The 23,211-nt window shown below is 49.3% G+C and overlaps 1 protein-coding gene across 2 annotated transcripts in view; it reads right to left on the bottom strand.

Moving 5' to 3' along the window:
* SFXN5 (sideroflexin 5) overlaps positions 1–23,211 on the bottom strand; it is a 122,198-nt gene that overhangs the window by 49,675 nt on the left and 49,312 nt on the right. For both annotated transcript variants that reach the window (XM_019647632.1, XM_019647633.1), the window contains exons 7-9: positions 12,405–12,458; positions 11,389–11,445; positions 9,964–10,029 (exon numbers count right to left, since the gene is read on the bottom strand). In XM_019647632.1, the coding sequence (XP_019503177.1) occupies positions 9,964–10,029; positions 11,389–11,445; positions 12,405–12,458 (177 nt within the window). The remainder of the gene's footprint in view (positions 1–9,963; positions 10,030–11,388; positions 11,446–12,404; positions 12,459–23,211) is intronic.

Below are 23,211 nucleotides of genomic sequence, written 5' to 3'. Positions count from 1 at the left end.
AGCAGCCCATATCAGGACAGGAGTGGGGTGGGGGATGCAGTGGACACCCTGGGCTCACTGCCTGTCTTTACTCAGATCCCAGCTCCCCTCACCCAGAGCCCCTCTGCCTTTTAGGCTGGATGTCTTTTCATCGACACTTGGGTGCTTCCCCACTCCAGCCCATCCCCATGCTGTCCTTCATCTTTCTAGAACACAGATCCGATCACATCCACCACCACCAGCTCCTCCCCACAACCTGTGCAAGAAGGTGCAATCTCCTCCATGTGGCAGTCTTGGCCTCCATCACCTCCTTTCCTCACTCCCCCAACAATCCATGTTCTCCTTCCATGAGTCCGGTTTGCTGCTTATCAGATGCTACACGCGCTTTCCAGTCTTGGGGCCTTTGCCCGTGCTGGTCCCTATGCCTAGGAGGTCTTCCTTCCTTCCTGTACTCAGTTTGCACCTGTTCTTTTAAGGCCCACCTCTGAGCTCCCATCTGCAGTATCATTGACTAACAGCGGGAAACCTTTTGATCACGAAGTCATTCAATCTCTGCCTCAGCTTCCTTGTCTATAAAAAGGGATAGTAATATCTACAGCATCCCAGGACTGTTATAAGAATGTATGTAATTGTTTAGCATGAGTTTGGCATATAAGAGGACTCAATAAATGAAGACATAAGAATGATGTCGCCTTTCTCTGGCATAATCTCTCCCTCGCACATCACCAGTCCCTTCTTCCCAGCACTCAGTACACTGCTCATGTGTGTGATGTCCCCACCAGACTGGGAGGGAGGGACCGTGCCTCTTTCATCTTTGTGTGTGCAGCATTTAGGGCAGTGGATGGCACAGAGTACATGCTGAATACACTGTGACCGAGGAATAAATGCATGAACAAACCAACAGATGAATGGATGGAGAGATCAGCAAAGGCTAGAAGGGGAAGGTGAGATTCATCTAGGCAGAGGAAAAGGACCTTTTGGTGGGGAAAACAGCATGAGCACAGGCATGGAGAGAGAAAAGGCAAGATGCTTGTGGCCAGACCAGAACACAGGTATATGGAGGCCTCTGTTCCCCCAGTTGAGGCCAGAGTCAGCTCCTGCCTTATAGATAATTCCTGGGGTTGCTTTCTCTGGCTGTGACACACCAGCTGGCTTGGCTGGCCACCTGCACCCACAGCTCTGGCTCTGACCTTAACCTCTGTGCCTCTGTGGAAGATGCAGAGCCTTGAGAAAGCCTCCAGGGCTTTTGGGTACCTGCAGCAGTCAAAAGCAGGGGATGGCAGAAATGGCCCAGTGACCCAGGAAGACAGGAAGTGTTAGCCTGCTAGCCCCTGGGCAGCCCAGGCTCCCATGAAGCCAGGATACTGCCAAACAAACACAGCCTGGGCTTTTAGGTGCCTGGCCTCCATTTGAAGCCTCAAGCTGATGCTCAGAGTCCAATCCTTGTTGTCTGCTTGTTCAAGGGGAAGGCTTGGAGGCAGGGAGATGTGTGGCAGCTTGGACACACTTCGGTGGTACAGCGGGGCAGGCTGGGAAGCTGCCAGCCTGCACTGGGCCCTGCTGCCCTGCTTCAAGGCTGCCCCTGCCACGCAGATGGAACTCATCACGTCCAGGTCTCCCCAGCTCTCAGCAGTGAGTGACTGTCTATTTCTGTGACTCAGAAAAGGTCCCCCCTCTCCCCTCAAACACCAGGGAATATGTTTCTACAGAGCGCAGAGTAGGAAAACGTGGAGAGACAGGCAGGCAGGTATTAGCGATAAAGAGAAGGAGGACAGGGGTGTGGGGACATGCCAGGCCACGTGCTGAGCACAGCACATAAAATCCCTTAATTAAATCCCCAGGACAAACTTTCAGACAAGGCGGTACCCCTTCTTACAGATTCAGAGAAGTTCAGACAGGTTCAGAGAGGTAAAGTAACTTTGTCCAGGGACAGACAGCTATTGTGAAGCTGGTAAAATGAGGATGGAACCCAGGGTCGGCTAATTCCAAAGCTTTGTTTTTAACCACTGTGCTATTTACTTTCCCATTGTCTTCCAGCGTTGAGGATTGCTTTAATGTCTGAAGGCCATTTACAACTGGCTGTTTGCATAGCAAAAGCCTTCCTGAAAAGACCAGCTTGGGTCTGGGGCCCAGAGCACTGGAAAGGGGAAGGCAGCTCCAGTCAAGGAAAATAGAGCCCTGAAACCGTCCCCCACCCCAGCAGCCTCCCAGCTAGAAATCAGAAGGCCTGGGTTCAAAAGCCCCCACACTGCAAAGAGGTAGAGAGTGCTAGAGGAGTGGGGAGGCAGGAACCTCCGAGAAGCAAGCAGGGAGCTGGGCCCCTTCCCCTGGCAGCCTCTTGGGGATGGGCAGGGCTGGAGTGTGGTGGGTGGGTAAGCAGGGACAGTGGTCTTGTGGCAAACACTCAGCCTTGCCCCTTTACCTTCAAGCCTTCCCCTCCCTGGCTGGGATGGCACAATCCAGAGTGAGTGACCCAGCCTCTCTTCACTTACCGCAGTTGGGAGCCCAGGGTAGAGAGAAGGAAAGAAGAGAGAAACAAATATCCGGGGCCCAGGTCTCTTCCTGCCTCCCCTTCCCTGAAGCCCATGGGAGTCTCCTGAACAAACGGGGTGAAATTTAGTGAAGATATGCATGTGTCTGAGCGCATAGCCAACACGCTAGAGTCCAGGGAAGGGGCTGGGGACCAGGAGTGGGTTCCTGTGTAGCCCATCCTGCCCACCTACCATGATGAGCCCAGTGGCAGACAGGCATGAACACAGGGGAGGCAAGTGACCACTCCCTCCGCCCCCAGCTCCTCCTGCAGCCCCCGACCCAGATCTTACTGTCCCAGCAGCTAGGATAGCCGAAGCCTGGGAAAGAACCAGGGTGGGCTGCAGATCGGGGGTTAGGAGCCCGTCTGTTCTGGTTCCTCGGGGGCCCTTTGGCCTGGAACATTTGGTGGAGCCCATTAAAATTAAAAAGCCAAGTGGCTGGTAGCTCTGAATGCCAGCTCGTTTTCCCTGGCATGGTGGGTCCTGTTTAAGGGAACCAGCTGGCATTAATGGCACACAACTCATCACGAACAGCAGCTAGCGATCAGAAAAATCTGAGCTAATAATCGGGTTTGGGAAAGATAATGAGATATGGAACAATTGCTGCTGAGGGTCCCCTAGGGTCTGTTTTAACAGCCTCCAAATAAGCCACAAAATAGAAATTAACCAAACAGGGGTTCCATTTGGGTGGAGGGGAAAACAAACAGGGTGTGGATTTTGCACAAGAATTCCCATGTGGTCAGCAGACGGCGGGTCCTGGGAGAAGCGCGCCCAGGATCCGAGGGACATCAGCAAAGGCCTGAGGAAGCAGTGGACTTTCTCTGGCCACTTTTCTCCAAGCTCTGGCTCCCAGGTTAGTGAATTGGCTACAGGCAGCTGACAGGAGCAGAGGAAGAGCACGGAAGACTGGCTTCTTGACAATCCCCCGCAGTGGGGATAAGTGTTGACCAGCACCAAGGACTGGGGTGGGTGGGACTCACAAGCTATGTGGCTGATAGCTGTCTCCTTAAGTATCAATGTCTTTCTCAGGCCAACGGCAGCCTAATTTCTGCAAGGTCAGCAAGGAGACACCGAATGGGGCTTGAGCAATGCATGCGGCCCTCTCTCACCCAGACTATGTCCTCGCCTCCAGCCCACACATGCAATCCCCTGCAGGATGCCTCTATTCCAAGGCGCTTCAGGTGCTCCACCTTCACACACCTCAAATGAAGGTTATTTTGCTCTTTCTCACCCACGCCCAGTCCTCTCCCCATTCCCAGCTCATGCCTCATGCTGTAGACCTAGGAGTCCTCCCAGGCAGGAGCCTCTTCCGCCTGACATCCTACTCATCACCCCGCATCCAGCCCATCGCCCCACAACCAGCCCATCCTGCAGAGCTACCATTCCAACTCCTGGGTATCTTGAATGCGGCTACTTCTTTCGCTCTGCTCCCACCACTTCGCTTAAGCACCAGCCTCTTCTCCCTGGATGACTGCCCACCTTCTAACTCAGCCCCCTGCTTCCACTCTCGCCTCCCTCCAATCCCTCTCTACACAGCAGCCAGAGTGATTTCCTAACAATAGCAGCTTGCTTTAGCCTTTCACTGGCTTCTCACTGCACTTACAGACCCCCAGGCCACTGCGTGACCGCCTGGCCTTGTTTGCAAGGCTCCAGCCACCTCAGCATTGCCCCTGGTCCTCCGATGAGCCAATTTTCTCTCTCCGCGCACCCCCCCCTCCCACCCTGCCTCCCACCATCTCTCTCTCCCCAGGGCCTCTGAGCACTGCCCCTCCCTTGGCCCCCTCACTTTTTAGCTTCTTCACTCAGGGCCTCCCTTTTACAGTCTCTCACTGAGCCTGGAACTCTTCCTTCTGTGTACCTATCATGGTCTCTAAGTACATATTTACTGACCTTCTTGAAATGTGGTAAATCAAAGTATAGACATAGAAATGTTTTTACCTGTGGCCTCTTTACTCAAATACCCATCTATCCTCACAGGCCCTAGGCACTGGGCTCAGGGCCTGTCTCTCTCTCTCTCTTTCATTCCTCACCAATGTTCTGGTGCCTGGCGAAGTGAGTAGGTGCTTAATAAATGCTTCTAGAGTAAATCAAGTGAAGGATTGCTGAAGCAGGAGGAAAACAACAAAGAGCCACAAAGGGGACTCGCCTTGTGCAGTGACTGCTGTGCCCTCTGCAAACAGCCCTACCAGTGCTAGACGCTGCACACATGGGGCTAAGTCGGCCTGAGTGGGTGGCTCAGCCCTCCACCGGGAGGGGTCTGGAAGGGGTGGCCCCAAGGGCCGTGACAGCTCCTGAGAAAGGGGGTGCCTGACTGAGCCCTGAAGGATGAGTGGGAAGCAGCTGGGTTAGAAGGGAGGGGGGTTCAGCAGGCTTCAGAACCATTAACTATCAGACTATCTGAAGCAGGCTCTGATCACTTATGGCACCTGCCATAAGGGGGTCGAAGGACCCCTGGAGAACAATGGAGAAGGGGGCACATCTGAAAGGAGGGATGGTACGAGGTCAGAATTTAGATCCACTCTTGGGTGGTGGTAATAACGTAACCAAATGGTCAGGGGTTTGTGTGGGTCCTGGAGGGTGCAAGGTTTGGGGCAGGTCAAGGAATCTTTGAGGTACCAAAAATGACCACCAGAGGGCGCTCGCTGTAGAATAAACTCTTGGTAACTAAGTGGCCCATTACCCTCTAATTTTCCAGCAACTCCAGCCAGCCTGTTGCTTGGCAACAGGCTCAGGAGCCAAGGGCCAAAGTGGCTGGGACAGAGTCATGCACAGGCTAAAACTCCAGTCAGCTCCAGCTGCGACTGAGTGGCTTGTTTGTTAGCAACAGTGACCAGACCTGACCCCTCAACTATGACCCAGAAACCAGCTGGCCACCTGCTGGGAAACCAACTACATTAGACCCCTTCCATATAGGAGGGGACAATAACTTGCCCTCCCCAGAATATGTACAGAATGACATTCCTGCCACTACCTACAGGTTCTGGAACACTTCAGATTCTGCTACAGGGTCTGTGCAATGGGCCTTCCAACCCAGAAGCCACTCCTAGTGAGAGTAGCCAGACAATCGCCTGGTCCAGGATTCTCAGGCTGTTGGCCCCCTTCCTTCATCAGGCCCAGAGAAGAACAGCAGGGCCTGAGGTGCACCCCAGACCTCAGAAAACACCCTGGGATACACCCTGGACCACAGAGCCAGCTAGGTGCATCCTGCAGGAGGCGGGGCGTGCTGCAGACCACGAACAGATAGACGCTGCCGACTTGACTTTGGCCAGAAAACACAGGCCCAGGAACCAAGTATGAAGATGAGCAGAAGGTCTAACCCTGTTACAACTAAGGAGCCTCTCAAACATTTTCTTCCAGTCCCCATTGTTCTTGAGGTACCTGGGGAGGGCCTTGTCTACCTGGGGGCATGGTAACACTTCCTCCACCCTGGAAGCTGAGGATACTGCTTGGCTTTTCCCACCTCCTTATGCCACAGGGGGAGCAGGAAGAAAAAGGGGTCCTGTGTTAGCAGAATAGTGTGTGAATAAGCCTGGGTTTGAATCCCAGCGCTTTCACTAACTGCACCTCTGTGCCTCAGTTTTCTCATCTGTAAAATGGAGATGAACACCTACACAGTCCCTAGCACTCCTTAAGTGTTAGCCATTGTGATTTTGCCTGACAATCCTGGCGACATGGCGTAAACAATGGGAGCTGAGGGAGAAGGGGTTCTGTCCAGGGAACCCCGGGACACTTCCTGATACTCCAGTGTCTAGTAGTAAAGGTTCACAGACATCACTGCATCCTATGCAGAGAGGAACCGCCCCCCCACCCCACCCCGGCCCCGCAGGGCCTCAACCCTTTGGGAATGGAGGTCAGCGTTGCCCCAAAGAGAAAGTCCTCAGTCAGCCAAGACCTGGCTGAAGGTGAAGGGTTTAGGATCAGGCATGAAGCGACTGTCACACCCTGGCTCCATCAACCAGCTCCGACGAGACTGCTGCCCTGAGCCTTCCTCTCCAGCCCCAAGTCCACTCTCATCCCAGACCCTGCGTCCATGAAAGTCGTCCATCTGCCGGGCCTGCCAACACCCCACGACTTCTCCAGCTCACTTCTGCCTGCACCCCCTGCAATGCCATGGGTCCCTGAGCCCAGACAGGGGTTCCCGGCATGGCTCTACAATACTCTATGACTGGCCCCTGCCTAATCATCAACTCCTCACCATCACTCTGCACATAGCAGCCACTCTCAGCTTCTGGGATGTGTCACGCTCTCCTTCTCCTGTCTGCCTCTTCATGTGCTGTGCCCTCTATCTGGAATCCACAGCCCTGCCTCCGCCTTTCTCTGGTCTGCCCTATAAGAGTCAGCCCTGTGTGAATTAGGGGCCCCTCCCCTGGGTCCCACCACACCCAAGGGTCACCTTCATAATTCTGGCTATACCACAGAGTACCCCAGCTTACCCTCTCAGCATCTTGAAGGACACACCAGTCTACGCATCTGCATCTCAGTGTCTGCAAAGTGCCCAGCTCATATGCACCCAGAAGGGAGTGAGCGGGTCACCCTCATGTAGCCAGGGCCCAGTGGGGGCTGACCACAGTGCTCAACACCAGCTGATGGGCGCTCTCTTTGTTAAAAGACAGTCAACTGTTAGATCGCAAAAATAACTTACGATGAAATTTCTTTTTCATTCTTGAGCAAGAAGCCAGATATTGCCAAATCTTTTTAGAGGGTTCACCAAAAAGGCTGCTAACCCCACAATGGTGGTCCTGCAACCAGCATGAGACATCACTTTGGGGATACGCAAACTGGGGATCCCTGACTCTGGGGGGTGCTGGCCAAGGCCATGGGCTCTAGTGAGAGGGGAAAAGGGCTACATAGGGTCCAGAGAGGAGGCTCGACTCCCAGGGCCTGGCCTCTACTTCCAGCTTGTCCTCGGTCTCTGGGATCTGCCCTTGGCCTGTCAGCACCCCCATCCATGCTGCCTGCTTGTAGGGACTCGTTTTAATTAATGCCAGAGCCGGGCCAACCACTGGGGCCCTGACACTTGTTTGCAGGTCATCTCCTCCTAACAGCTCACTCTGGGAGGGGATTTGTCACTAATTGAAGCAGAGATCAGTTAATGAGGCCGCGGGGCCTGGGGTTCCAGAGAACAAGGGAAAGGAAAATAAAATAAAGCCTCTTTCTTTGGAGGTTTTGTGGTTTACACACACAAAAGAAAAGCAAGCAAGCTGCAGATTTTCCAAGTCAGAAACTCCACTCCATCTGCCGGAGTTAGACCCTCACTGTGTGAAGGTGGCAGGCAGAGGGACGCGCCACTGCTGAGACTCGTGGATCAGAGTGGAGAGGGGCCTCCTGAGGCCAGCAATCAATCAGCAACCTAATTAACAAGTATTTATGGAGCAGTGCTCCGTGCCCCCCTCTGTGGGGGAGAAGACACAGGACCCGTCCCTGGTTAACTTGTAATCCAGTAGAACAATGAGAGGACAGGACACAGGGCATAACTGAGTAAGTGCGCAGGAAGGACAGAAGTTTCTAGGACTTGGGGTGGGGGAAGAAGTGTGGGCAGGCATGGTCAGGGAAGGCATCTTCAAGGGCTCTGCAGCTAGGCTGGCAGGAGGAAGGAGGGCGTCCCCAGCACAGGCTCAGCCCCTGGGGACCATGACGGTCCCTGCGGGTGAGACCCTGGCTCTGAGAGCCCTAGGGGAGGGACCTCAAGTCCCCAGTCACTCTGCTAGGCTTTGAGCCTCAGAACCCCCACCCCACATCTGGGCTAGCTTTGGTCCTAAGAAGTGGTTGGGATGGAATGATTGAGGGCTCCCTGGGTGAGACAGCAAGGACTGGGCATGCAGAGAGCCTGGGGCTCTGGAGAGATACTGTGTTCCTGTTACTGGGGCCCCAGCCTGCAGGAGGAGGAAGTCCCACCATGACAGTGATCCCCTTCCCTCAAGCCCTTCCCAATCAGAGCCACTCGATATTCTCCCCATGTGGCTTCTCCTTCCAGCTCCCTGCCTCAGCCTTACCCTGAAATCTCAAAGAAGGAAAGTGGGATTTTTCAAGCTGCTAAACTAGGCTGAGCCATCGGCTCCTCTTGTCATAAGGGGAAGAAGAGGTGACATTGGCAAGAAAGAGGTGACAGAGCCCCTTCCCCTCTCTCCCAAAAGTCCCTGACCTTGGCCAGCAATCCCCCAGAATCAGGAATCCCCAAATTGTATGAAGTCTCGTGCCCGGTTGCAGGATCACTGGGGTGGGTTAGCAGTCTCTTGACAGCCATCTAAACAGATTTTGTAATGTCTGGCTTCTTGCTTGGGGTGAGACATGAGGATTCAGGGAAGGAGAGTGATCTTGGGCATGAAATGGGGACACACGCCCCCTCAACACACACACACACCTAACTACTATTTGGAGATGATCTTGTCTATGTGGGAGTGGAATAAATGAGGCCATTTCAGAACAATCCCCAATCCCTACTTCAGAAGAACAGTAAGTAAATGATGGTGTTTGGTACAATGGTTTAATGAATAATGTCCATGAATAATTATATTTCTTTAATGACACAGGAAAGATGAGGAAAGTGAGTTTTACAAAAAAAATTATTATACGTGAATGTTTTTTAATTTGAATTTTCTAATCTTTTCTTACTAATCACATGTAGTTATTGTGTAATGAATAAAATAACCAAGTTGTGATGTGACTTTTGCCCCTGGAGTCAGCTGTAGGAGACCACCCAGCTGGGGTTCTAGAGAGTACTAGATGGGGGAGCAAGGGTGGGCTTGAGGGTGGGACAAGCATAACCAAGGGCTCAGGGGCTTGAGCTTCTGCTCTGGCTCTGGCCTAGGCCCCTTATTGTGTCACCTGTCCTCGCCCCTCATCTGGGATCCTTCCTTACACTCACATAGTCAGTCTACAAACCTCCCTTACTTAATAGCTGCTCTATTCTCAAAGTCCTGTGTGACTCAAAATGAGCCTATTGTCCCTGTCTTGAGGAGGGACTGGACATGTGACCACATGACCAAGGCTACCAAGAAGGTACAAAAGTGTCCTGGGAGCTCAGGCAAAGAGCAAAGAAGAGCTGGCATTTGGGCCAACCTTGCAGATTGCTCTCAAGCCCCTAACATCCTGCATCAGCCGCATGACTGAGCGTGCCAACCAGCTTCTCTGAGAAGTGCCAGGTAAACACAGGGCCCTTTAGGGACAGATGTTCTGCCCTCGGCTGCAGTGAGCAATCCTTCACATCACCCATGAGCACCACCTTACCTCCTATCTGCTCTCCGAAAACTGGAGCACCAGTTTATGCTCTGTTACAGCGTCACCAGGATCTATTCTCTTCTCTGCCTAGAAAGCGGCCCACCCACAGAAACCCGTCTCCCACACCCCTTGGCCGGGTCTGATCCTCAGAGAAGGTCTGGCCCAAGATGCTGGATGGGGCAGCTGAAGAGCAGCAGGACAGAGAAGAAGTGAAGGGACTCGGGGGGTTACTCACAGCGATGGAGACAGCACTGATGACAGCTCCTAGGTAGCCCTGGATGAACTTGGATGCAGGTGAAGGCTGGAGGAAAGAGACAGAATTTGGGCCCACTGGCTCCCACACTCCACCCTTGCAAACAGCCCCAGCCAGCAAGGGGTATTTCTGTCCTCCAACCCAGAGGGTGGGGCGAGAAGGAAGAGGTCCCTATTGGAAGCCAAAGGGATCCGGGCCGTCATCAGCGCAGTTCCAAACGTGGAAATACGAGGCAGCAATGCCCAGGGAGATGCCAAAGGGCCCACTGCACTCTGCCCTGTTCTAGAAAGATCACTGGCAGACACTGTTGGCTGAAGGTAGAGACCACCAGCAAGGACCAAATGGGTCATTTATGGCCGGGACAAGCAGATCCGCTTTAGGAAGACTATGTGTTGCAAATGGGCTGTCTGGCACCGGGAGCATTTTCCAGGTAGAAGTGGCGGTGTCAAGGTCGGCTACAGCCTGGCTGGCTCTCTCAGGCCTTGTAAACCCAGGCAGCAACCACGTTTCCATGTCAATAGATGATAGCTGCTCAATATTTCTATGGAAACATGTACACCAAGTTGCAATTAAGTAGAAAATTAAGGAAGAGCTGAGAACTTGCCTTTAACTATTCGACAGTGGCAATTTTGGAGATATTTGGTTCATGGTAAACAGGAGCCATCCAAGTAGAAGTGTATGTGTGTGAAGCCTACGAGCAAGACGTGGACTGAAGGTTTAGACGGGGGGGATGGGGCATCCTCAGAGTATCAGGCCCTGAAATGCCTACCCCCAGGCCAGCCCGCAAGGTTAGAAAATGCCCAGACCTTCTCCTCCTCAAACTGACAGCCTCCCAAGGGCACCTCGACTCCTCCTCGCCTCTTCCTGCCTTTGGACCGAAGTGCGAGAGAACTGCCCAGGAGGAGAGTCTGTCTTGCCAGGGAAGCGGGGGCCCAGCCCCTTCCTGGACAACAGAAGGGTTACTGGGCCTCCACTGTAAGCTCATCCCAGGAGTGCAGGGGACTGGAGAGAAGGTGCCAGACCCCTCACCCTTCAGGAGCAGCCCTTCAGCTTTTCAGCCAACAGCCTGGGGCACCAAGGCAGCTTCCAGGCAAGCCTGGAGAAAACTTTAGGGAAATTCAGTTCCTACATGGCTGACACTGTCCTAGCCAATATCAGGTAGAAGAGCTCCCCACGGAGAATTCTGAAGCCAGGGGAGCTCATCCCTTTAACCACCCACACGACACTCCCGTTTTGTGGGCCTTCTTCACTTCCTGGGAAAAGTCCCTCCCCAACAGGCCCCCTCTTGAAATAAGGTGCCTACAGGAGGGCAATGCTCAACCTGATGAGTGGCGTGACACACTGTAGGGAGGATGACGGTTACCCTGGCCTGAAGGCCACACCTGGGCGGTGGTCCACGGCTCTTACCTTGGTAGCATTTCGGTTTGCATAGTTGACACAGGCGTTGTGGCTCTGGTTCAGCCACTGAAAGGCAACAGGGGACAGAAGTTGGGGAAGGTGTGGTCATCTACCTGGAAGCCAGGCCTGGGCCCGGGAGGCCACATCCTTCCAGAAGGGCGTGGGTCACTAGATCATGGTGGGTCCATCCAGCCCATTCGTTAGCATGACCAACTGTCCTGGTTTGCCTGGGACTGTGCAAGTTTTAGCACTGGATGTCCCCAGTCCTTGGAAACCTCTCAGTTCCTGGCAAACCAGGACCCTGGCCCGCTGACCCCAGCAGTCCGTCGCGACCCAGACACCTCTTCCGGAATTATGGTGCTCACTGCCCCAAACGCCCCCCCCCCTTTGCTACACCATCCTTATTACTTACTGGGAAGAAGGTGAACATTAGGCCCCTGGAATGACTGACAGCCCTGAACCCCTTTCAAAAACATCCCAGCCCAGTGTCTGCAGTGCCCAGACACAGGCACTGTTGGAGTTCTGTTCCGGGAAGACTGACAGACACACACAGAGCTTCCACTGTTGTCAGAGAGCCATAGCTCAGACTCTCTCCAAGAGCAGAGACCTGGGTCTATGATGCCTTTTCACCCACCTCATTACCTTGGTATTGGGGTGGATTTACCTTTCCCACAGATTTGGGTGAGGCTGATGTCAAAGAGGCTGTGGGCCTCAAGGTCACTGGCCACTGGACAAGCAGCCAAGGGGCAGAGTGGGTGGCCACCAACGAGCCATCCAGGTAAGGGCCGCAGCTCAGTCCTCATCACCTCCGTGCAAAGGTTAAATGACACACACTGGCTTACGGTGTGGGCTGCTGGGGACCTGCTCAGCAGGGCCCAAAGTCCTGGGGTTTCTGGGATGGGGAGAGGTAGGAAGTGGAGTGACTTTCCCCGAGGGGCCTGGATGGGAGAGGAGACGCCGGGGCAGCGAGTTCTACTCAGCGCTTGGACCCTCCCCCAGCAGCCTCTCTGCCCAGAGACTGTTACCTGCCAGAAGACAGTGGACGCCAGGGTCTGGTTGGGCAAGAGAAGACCGACCACCTACAAGAGAGAGAGAGGGAGGAGGTAAAGGAAGGGGAGGGGCGGGGGAGAGGGAAAGGGAAAGGGTGAGGGAGAGAGAGAAGAAAGGCTGAAGAAGACAAAAGAAATGTCCTACACTTTTGCAAAGAAAAATTACAGGCGCAAGCTCGATCCATACAAACTGATGTGGACGATAAGTAGTACTTACAAACTGCTGCCCACAGGTAGTGTACAATGCAAAAACCCAATTATAAAGTTATATCACAGCATAATCTCATTTTTGTAAAAAAAAAAATCTCATCTTATATATAACCATATACACATACACATACATATCTCCAAGCGTGAAAGAGTCTATAGCATAGCATGTAGGCGTCTCTGGAGGTTGGGTTACACAGTACTGTCTCACATTCTTCTGGAATATTTCTGTATTCTTTTGAACAGTGGACATGCATTATTTCCACAATTGGTGGGCAGGGGAACAATAAAAACAAACAAGCAAACCAAAGGAACACCTTCACTTCCACTCGGCTAACCCAGGGCTCCTTCACACTTCAGCCATCCAATAGGATTTTTTGTGAGGATTAAATAAAAACCATGTCAAAGGGCTTAAGCGCTTTACAAACACAAGTTGGGGGAGTTTATATCTGTTATCTCTGAGCCCTCATGAAGCAAAACCTATGCCATATTTAAGCTGTGGAACATATTTACCTAATAAAAATTTGTTGTATGTGGGGCGGCCAGTTAGCTCAGTTAGTTAGAGTGAAGTACTCATAACACCAAGGTTGCTGGTTCATTTCCCCACACCCTCTACAACTAGATTGAAACAACTACTTGACTTGGAGCTGATGGGTCCTGGAAAAACACACTGCTTCCCAATAAAAAAAGAAAAAAAAATTTTTTTTAAAGTCTATTTAAAAAAAAATTTGTTGAATGTGTGAATGAATGAATGAATGAATGAATGAGTGAATGAGCAAATACATCCATATAGCTAAGTATGGTTACACAGGTGTGGATCCATTATTCCCAAAGCCCAAATACCACCTAAGACCTAGACTCACTGACTTTGTTTTTTGGTTTAAGTCAAGATTAATTGTCTGATCTTGATACTGACCAACCTTGGACTTCAAGGATCCATGTGTGTTTCCCAAGTTTAACTTTTGAGTGCTTATGTGCAAACTAACATCTACCAAGTACTGCTGCATATGGGAAAAATGTGCACAACCATCTACATATTGACTTATTTATTATTCCTGTAGATAAAATGGCTCTTTGGCAAGAATTTCTGTAAGGAACAAGTATAAACATTCAATTCTATGCAGTAAATCAAATTCGAGACATCCTCAGCAGCATTAGTAAATCATGTTTTAAACATTAAAATGTTTTAAAACAGAGAACACGTACACACATTTATATTTATTGGCCCATATCAGTTTGAATAAAATTATATAATGTAAAGCCATTTCATAGCTCCAGTGAGGAATTATCTTACGATATTTTTCCCCAAAAAATGATATCCCAACCTGATCTTCCTTTACAATGACAGCTCAGGGTACAGTAGTGGGAATCAGGAGACCTTGGGTCGTAGCCTCAGCTCTGTCCCTCTGTGATCTCCAGCAGAAGACAGTCCCTTTTGGGGGCTTTAGCTTTCTTACCTATAGAGTGAAGGGGTTGACCTTGGAGGGCCTATCTCGGTTTACATTTTATTCTCAGGTTCCAACTAGTATGTGTGAAGTCAATAGAGATAGCCCCATTGTCTGTAAAGGGAAAGCCCCACCCCTACCCAGTGGAGAAGTATTGAGGAAAACCCAGGACCCCCTCTAGACAGTCCCCAGTCAGGAGCCAGACCATAGAGAGGAAGCGGGGCCAAGAGAGGCCTGCAGCTGGGAACAGACAGCGTGAGCCAGGGTGTGTGCACATATGTGTACACATGTGCATGACTGACTGCCTTCCAAAGCCTGAGGAAATGAAAGTAGTTCTCCATTGTTGGGAGCATATCATTCCCCCTAACCTGTCAGTTTATATTACACGGTGTGTCATAGATGACATTGTTGTCTCCCCTTCAATTCCCATTGCATGCCCTGAACTGTCCTTGGGCCACCAGGAGCATCGTAAGATGCAGCCCCATGGGACTCACTGTATTTACCGGACAGCGGTCATTCAGGATACTCAATGCTTATTACATCACAGGGTCCCCTTATAAATCCTCTGGGGGTCAGGAATTGTACTTTTGAGCATCCAGTTGGCATCAGTCTTGCAAACACTGGGCATCTAACTGTGTCTCTATTTGCACCGACTGTCAAGGTTAAGCCAGATCTCCACGGCCCGCATCTGCCAAGAGTACACATCCTCATGGCCTGTACTTTGTGTCCAAATTTCACTGTTGACCTTCTCTTCTCTTCCCTAAACTTCCTCTTGTCTCATTTTCATCTTCATTTGTTTTATCTTATGCCATGCCTTCTTTAACTGTGATATCAATCTTTTCCAGAGCGAACCATAGCCCTCAACTAAACTAGTACCCAGGCTATGTAACACACACACACACACACACACACACACACACACACACGGCTTGTCACCAGTGAGTTCTTTACCGTGTTTGCCAGCCCTGACCAGCCTCCTGTCCCAAGTTCTGCCCTAACATGGGCCTGACGTCCCTGCTGGCCACCTCTGACTCCTTATGCTTTCTTAAAGGGATTGCTTGCTTGCTTACTTGCTTGCTTGCTTGCTTGCTTGCTTGCTTGATTGATTTTGCTAAGCATTTTCCTTTATGTCTCTTACCATGATGCTTATTACAACGCTGGGGTTCAGACAACACAGAGATTACTTTCTATATTTTGCAAATGGGGAATCTGAGGTTTAGATAAATTCAGTGATCTGCCCCTGTCTTCATAGCAAACTAGAAAAGGGTCAGGTCTCCTGATTCCTAGCTTGGGGGCCCTGACTCTCTGATTTTAGGGGCTTCCTGTCCAGCTCATCCTCTTGAGCACAAAGGAAGCATCAGACTCCATGCCCATTTTTGAGCATCCTTTATGCGCAAAGCGCCATGCTGCCTAACGGAGAATACCAGAGGAGAGGACTAGAGTACTGAACCACAATAAACATGAAGACCAAACAGGAAAATGTATGAGAGCATCCTTTATAACACCTGGGCATGAAAATGACAAGATGGCTTAATCAGGTACTTGGATGTGTGTAAAGTTGATAAATTCTAACATCCAAAGAGGAGTTCAGTAAGTGAGAAGTCGGTGTGCTCTGGCTATCTGCCAAAGGAGGCGGTAAGATGGTGCTGAGGTGTGCGTGTGTGAGTGCATGTGTACACGCGCGTGTGTGAGCTCACAGGAGCAAGAAGAGCTGAGAGACTGGCCTCACTGAAGGAGGAGGTTTGGGAAATCAGCAGACTGGAGGCCGGGAAGGGTGAGGTTAGAAGGCAGCGGAACCCAGTACTGCATTTGCCAAAAGGGCCTGAGGGAGCCATTTAAGGCTGTGGCAAAGGGAATAGGGAGCCCACCTTCTGGGTCCTACAGTCAGGCTGGTGGGGCCAGGAGCACGCGGTGCCAGCCCCATTCCCTATTAGGCAACGTGCAGCACCATCTGCACAATCCCAGGAGCAAGAACAGATATTTTATAACTTCCTTTTTTCTTTTTAAGTCTAAATTAAAAATAAATGTTCCTTCAGTTCTCAGATGTATAGCTCTGGTGCAACCTGCCCACATTCCCTCACGCTGCCCTTTCCAGAACATGGCAGGGGAAAGGAGGAAAGAGATGGATAGAGAGAGGGAGCCAGTCCACCCGGCTTCAATGCCAGTGGATTGCACCTCTTCCAAGAGGGAAACGCTTCAGGCGTGGCCGCACAGACGGGTGGAGAGAGCCCAGAATGCGGCTGGTACCAGGGAAAGTGGAAGGAGAGCCAACAGCCAGAATTTCCAGCCCAGCCTCCACCCTATCTTGCTGCAGGACCTTGGCCAAATCGCACATCCTCTCTTTGCTCCCATTTATAGTTCACAACATGGCTGGGGTCCCCTCCATTGAGCCCACCCCCTGGCAGCAGCTGTCCTCTTTGCACATCTGTCTATTTTTGCTGCTCCCCTTCCCCTTGTGTGGCTGGCCATGGGCCCTGGTGATGAACACTCAGGCTCTGGTTGCAGGAAGGGCTGGACACAAATCCTGGTTCCAGTATTAGAGAGGTGGCCATGTGCAAGTCACTGGAGCTGTTTGTGCCTCTGTTTTTTTTTTTTTCATGTGTTAAATGGGGGTGATCCTGGTACCGCTCTGGATGGTCATGGGAATAAAGCATGAGAAAAAATTGGCACAGTGTTCTGGCATGCAGGAAGTACTCACTAGGTGTTTAGTATGATTCCTCTCCTATCTCATTCTTTCCTGGTCTTTGCTGGTCTAACCTTTTTTCTGAACTCCACAATCTTTAAGACACAACTGAGCACGATCTTGCCACCATCTTGTCTTTGAACACAAGTTTATCCCTCAAAGGATTGTGAGCTCCTGAGTAGAATCGGGTCTTTTCTTTCTGATGTCCCCCAAAGCACTCAGCACCAAGATGGGCCCGCATGACATGGTGGAAACATTGCCAACTCATTAACAGCATTAAATAATTATTGACTAGGGAAAAGATCTATGATGGGTTGTGACAATGACAACCATCAGCCATCTCTCCCATGCTCCTTTTATTAAAGTCAGAATTGCATGGGGTGTCGGCCTTTGGAAGAGGCGGTGCAGGGTGAATTTGGTCCCAATTCTGCACTCCTCCTTGCATCCATACCTTTGATATGGAAGGCATGTATTTTCCTGCTCTTGGTGTTGCTGGGCCATATGGCATGCTTTGGCCATGGCATGTGGGAGCAAGTGGCAGTGTGCCAGTTCTGAGCCCAGGCCTCAGAAGCCTTATGTGCTTTTTGTTCGCCCTCTGGTGCTTCTAACACTGTCGTGAGGAGATACGTCCTGACTAGTGTCCTGGTCCCAGGCGGATGAGAGACATGAGGAGCAGAGTTCAGCCTGGGTCAGCTGATTCCCAGTTGATCCCAGACCTGCAGTGAGAAGCAGACATGCCTCAGTAAAGCCTGGTCTGGACCAGCCAAACCCCAGGCAACCACAGAAACCTAAAAATAAATGCGTATGACTGCCACTGAAATGTTGTGGATGCTTGTTACACAGCACTATAGTAGCAATTGCTGATAAATACAGAGAGTACCACATATGAAGAATGAATATGCTGTAATTCCTGGTTCAAAACTCTGTACCATTCCTAATGCCCCCTGAATGATGTCTTCATTAGTGATGTTGGCTCCTGAGCAGCCTAGGTTGTCAACCCTCTCCACCTGGTGACCATTAGCCCAAGTCTGGAGCCACCCCGGCAGGTCCAGGACAAAAGTCTTGTCTCAGCACAGAATTGGGATGGGGCCAGTCACCCACATGGCAACTGGCTCACAAGAAAAATGATATCTTTCCTTCAAGCCTCTTCCTTCAAAGTATTCTAACCTCTGCAGAGAGACAAGATCTCGATCTAGGAGAGAGGCACCACCAAATATCCCAGTTGGCTTGGCCAGAAAGGGGACATGACCAGTTGAACACAAGGACAGGGGACCAAGGCCACTGGTCATAATTTTGTGTACTGTGATACTGGGACTCAGAAAGAGAGGGAGAACCGAGCAACGCTCCACCCCCTTGGCCACTGTCCATACAAAACTAACTTGAGTGATAGAAGAAAAATTTTGTTTTTTAAGCGTAGAAACTCTGGAAACAGGGTGTGTGTCAAAACACCTGGGTGGTGAAACTTAAGTTAGGGGAAGACTACAGGGCACGGAATTATCTCGCTTGTCGAGATAACATTAGAAATAACTGTCCTTCTCACCCTTTACCCCATCTCTACTTGGCTAATCCTTCCTCATCCTCTAGCTTTCAGCTTCGTTGTCGCTTCCTCCAGGAAGCCTTCCCTGACCCTCAAGATGAGGTTAGGTCCCCTATCATAGGTTCCCCCAGCACCCTGCCTACCTTCTTTGCAGTAGTCATTTCAGTAGCATCTGTTTAAAGTGTGTCTTCCTCGAGAGCTTACAGAAACTTCAGAGAGGTGAGACCATACGATGTCCACTTCTCCCGTACTCGGAAGTCCTCACCAGTAATGCAAGAGTCCTTTGGAACCATACCCCTTTCCTCCACACTGATTCTCTCAATTCTAAATGTTCCTTTTCATTTTTCAAAGACCTGCCACAAGCCCCCGTACTCAACAACTTGCCTTCTTTTTCCTTCTACTTTGTCTCCATCTTCTGATTTCTGTAGCTAATGATCTGAAAAGTAACACTTCAGTGCATTAGGGGTGCTGTTATTTAAAGGATCCCAAGCAGTTAAAAAAAATATCTTTTGTCACATGAAGGTTTGTCCCTGACCGGTCAAATCCAACTTCACTGAGCAACACTTCTTATAGGGCATAAACTAGGCCACAACGGCTGGTGTCTGTTACAATGGAAGAAAATTGGGACTGGGATGTAATTGTGTGAAAAAGCAGCGTTTGGGATGAGAAGGGCTGGGGAATGTCAGAAAGGCCCTGGGACATAGTTGGATCCTAATGTCAAGTGAACCCTTTATGGTCCACGCCTCCTTCCCCAGAGATGAAGCGACCTACACCAGCACCTTCTGAGAAATGGGGCTTCTAAGTCCATGTGATCATCTGCAGTGTAAAATGAGAGGGCCCAGTGTATGGAGTCCAAGCTCTGAATGTCCCAAGACAGAAATCTAGTTTGGACATAACCCCAGGCCACTGGACTCACTGACCAGACATGCAGAGCTGGGGGCCCTCCTCAGTCCCCCAGCTACATATGGGGAATTGGGCCTTGAGTTTTGAGAGTTCCAGAATGATTGGAACTGCTAAGGGAGCAGTGCCATGGGGAGCTCAGGGCTGAGGAAGGAGGCACAGGTGATCTGGGAGATCCTCAGGCCTACGACAGAAACCCAGTTCCTGGCATCTGAGACGTTATGGTGTCCAAGGGTGCAGGGCATAGGCTGGCAGGTGGGGAAATGCAGAGAGAACAGGAAGGGGACAGAATACTGCGCCTGCCTTTCCCCAGCCACACATGCATGAAAGGACAGTGCTGCACACCTCTGAGTGGAAACGTGGGAGTAGAGCTGTCACTTATAAGAAGCGGCCCTGGTTGGTGAGGTTTTTCTGCGAAGGTATCTGAAGGAGGGGAGCCACACTCTGCACTAGCCTCAGGACCAGTCTTGGTACGCTGGCTTAGCCACGGTGCTTATGTATAAATTGGGATCTCTGTGCCACACACCGAAGGGGGAAAAGTTCCCATCTTCAAATGTTAAGCTTAAAATAAGACGCTCCATGGGTGCCAGTGGATCTGTGAAATCTGCTGACTAAACTGGCAGCAGCCTCTGGGAGAAAACCAGCTCGTTTCTCCTGAGCTCTGGGGAGTGAGCAGGGTGGGGGAGGGGCTCCTCTCAGGCAAGGTGCGAACAGTGTGGGGTTGAGCCAGGGATGCTCACCTGGGCAGGAGGCAGCGGGGATGTTGCTCCCAGAAGCAGCTCAGTTGAGGCACCTGCCAGCCTTACTCATCCCGTCCCTTCCTCACTCAGGGACCCAGTTCTTAGCACATTTGCCAGCACCCCTATTTCTATTTTGGTAAGCATTTAGTAGCTTCTACATGTGTATATTTCTTACCCACTCTATCTCACCAGGGGCTTCCCTAAGGTGTGGACTGGACCCATCACCACCCTTCAGACCAGGTGTTTGCTGAGAGGGTCAGTGCTACCAGGCAACAGTGAGACCTCAGAGGAGCTGACATGGCCGCTAGGGGCCAGGCCTTGGGTGGGAGTGCAAGAACAGCCACAGGGCTCCTTCCACACAAGCCAAGGCAGTGGCCCTGGGAGAGAGTGGGACCAATGAGTCCTCACATTGCTTGTCCAAATCAAAGTGCCAAGATGGAAGGCTACAGGTTTTCCACACCCAATGGCTCCTTTCAGGACCTGGCTTAGGCCCAGCTGTTCTGAATCCTGGTATATAAATATTTGGGGTGAGGAAGTGGGGCAAGATGAGCATTGACATTTTGGTTCTGGCTGCCACTGAGGCCTGCTGGGAGATGTCCCAGGTCACGTTGCCTGTTCACCTCAGCTAAGTGTTCATACAGGATGTTGGAGGCAGGGCATGCTCTTCTCACATTTATTCACAGAGGGATGTTTGCTGTAGGCTGGGAGAGGATTGGTCCTGAAAGGACATTCACAGCATCTGCTTCAGCAGGGAACCCCTGAACAGCGTGGAAATGGATTGGCACCCGAGTTACCAGGATGCCTACAAGTCTGTAGTGACCCTGAAATGACTGACCTGTCTTGGGTAGGAAAAGGAGAGAGTGAGAAACTATGGGGCGTCCTCAGTAACACCGTACAAACTAGAAGACAGTGCTGGCATCCTTTGGGTTAGCTAGTTCATCCCAGGTGATGGCAGCTATTAATTTTGGAAGGGTCCAGTTGGCCTCTTATGAGAAATGAGCCCCAAATGCAACTTCTCTGGCTTGGCAAGGAGATGATACTGGCAAATGATATATTATTTTTTTCAAGTGTTGATAAAATATGTATTTCATTATAGCAGATTCTTGTTTGCCTACCTATTAACCATTTCCCCCTCTTTCTCACTAACAGAATCCCTATAATTGGAGATTGCCTACATATCCAGGTAAATTCTACATGAAATGTAAACAAAACTGTTCTGTGAGACTTCAAAGAAGGCTTCTTAAAGGGAACTAACTCAGTTGGGAGGTAAATCCTTTTCTTCCTCCCTCTTTCTCCTCCCTGTAATGTGGATGTGATGGCTGGAAGTCCAACAGCCCTATTGGGCTATGAGGTAATCTGAGATAGAAATAAATTATTTTGTTTAAGCCATTGTTATTTTGAACTTTTTAATATGCAGATGGTCCTGTTCCTAACTGATATAATCAATATTATGGTACAAAGAAAATCATAATACATCTTAGATGGCAAAATTGTAGAGTTCAATCTCTCTGAAAATCAGATAAACTAGAAAACAATTTTAAAAGAATACAGTTTTAAAAACTCAACCACTTGAGATTCAAAATGTGTTCTATCTAATTGATTAAAGAGGATTCAAAACTATAATTTCCAGTTTATTTAGAAAATAAAAACATAGATCTCTATATATGAAAAGCATAGATCTCTATATATTAGACATAGCCAGGTATTAGATATACTCAGAAGAAAATTCACAGCCCTAAGAACTTTTATTAGAAGGAAAGAAAATGAGAATAAGTAAATTAAGCATTCAAGGCAAAAAGTAAAACAAACAAACAAACAAAAAATCCACAAACAAACCAAAGAAAAAAGGCAAAAAGAATATTATAAAAACAAAAATGAATAAATTAGAAAATGAAAACAGAAGAATTGATAAATATATCCAAGAGCTGATTCCTAGACAAAACTCTCTCAAATCCAGTTATTATAATGAAAGAGATGGAGATGAGAAATGGGGACAAAACTCAAAATCAATCCAAGGAAAGATTATTATATTTAAAATATAATATTCAAAACTTTTCTACAACAAAGATACCAGGGAGTAAAGGAAAAAAAGCTGGGAGAAGAGATTTGCAATATATATAATTTACAGGATTAGTATCCAGAATATATAAAGAACCCTTACAAGTCAATTAGGAAAATACAGCCAACAAAAGAATGGACAAAGGATGTGAACAGGTAATTCACAGAAGAGGAAATATAAATGATCAGTAAATACATAAAAAGAAGCAAATCTTTTTTGTGTTCAGTGAAATAGAAAATTAAAACCATAGTGAGATGCTATATTTCTCCCATCAGATTGGCAAAAAGACTAAAATATGAATACCAGTGATGCAAAGGTGTGGTGAAATCTAGCCACAATTGGCAATAGCTATACAAAATTTACATGTGCACAGCCATTTACACAGCAAATTCACTTTCTAGAATGGGCCCTAGAGAAATCCTCATACTTGTGCAAAAAGAGCTTTACAAAGATTTTTCACAGCACTGTTATTTCTAATAGCAAATAATCAGAAACAACCTTAATCCATCACCAGGGGAGAGACTGCTACTCAACAGGAAAAATGAATGAATGAATGAATGAATGAATGAATGAAGCAGATCTTCATGTAGGCAAACTGCTAAGTATACTAAACTAATTGTAGATAAATAAGTATATTGTTATATTTTAATGGAAAAAATACAAAACAAAACTAATAGTTTAAATGATAATTCCTATGTATGCAAATACATAGATGAAAAAGCCTCAAAGTTCACACCTAACTTCTAACAGAGGTTACTTCTAGGAGCAGATTTGGGGTTCAGGATTGTCAGAGGAGATACACAAATGGCCAAAAGACATATGAAAAAACTGCTCAACATCACTAGTCATCAGAGAAATGCAAATAAAAACCACAATGAGATGTCACCTCACACTGGTTATCATAGTTATCATCAATAAGACAAATAATAACAAATGTTGGAGAGGCTGTGGAGAAAAAGGAACCTTCATACACTGTTGGTGGGAATGCAGATTGGTGTAGCCACTACAGAAGGCAGTGTGGAGATTCTTCAAAAAATTAAAAATAGAAATACCATATGACCCAGCAATCCCTCTCTTGGGTATCTACCCAAAAAATCTGAAAACATTTATCTGTAAAGATATATGTGCTCTGATGTTTATTGCAGCTTTATTTACGGTGGTCAAGACATGGAAACAACCAAAGTGTCCTTTGATAGATGACTGGATAAAGAA

Source organism: Hipposideros armiger, unplaced genomic scaffold (genome assembly GCF_001890085.2).
Source record: "Hipposideros armiger isolate ML-2016 unplaced genomic scaffold, ASM189008v1 scaffold_114, whole genome shotgun sequence".
NCBI lineage: Eukaryota > Metazoa > Chordata > Mammalia > Chiroptera > Hipposideridae > Hipposideros > Hipposideros armiger.
The sequence above is the reverse complement of the archived record's forward strand: the minus strand, read 5'-3'. Positions and strand labels throughout refer to the sequence as shown.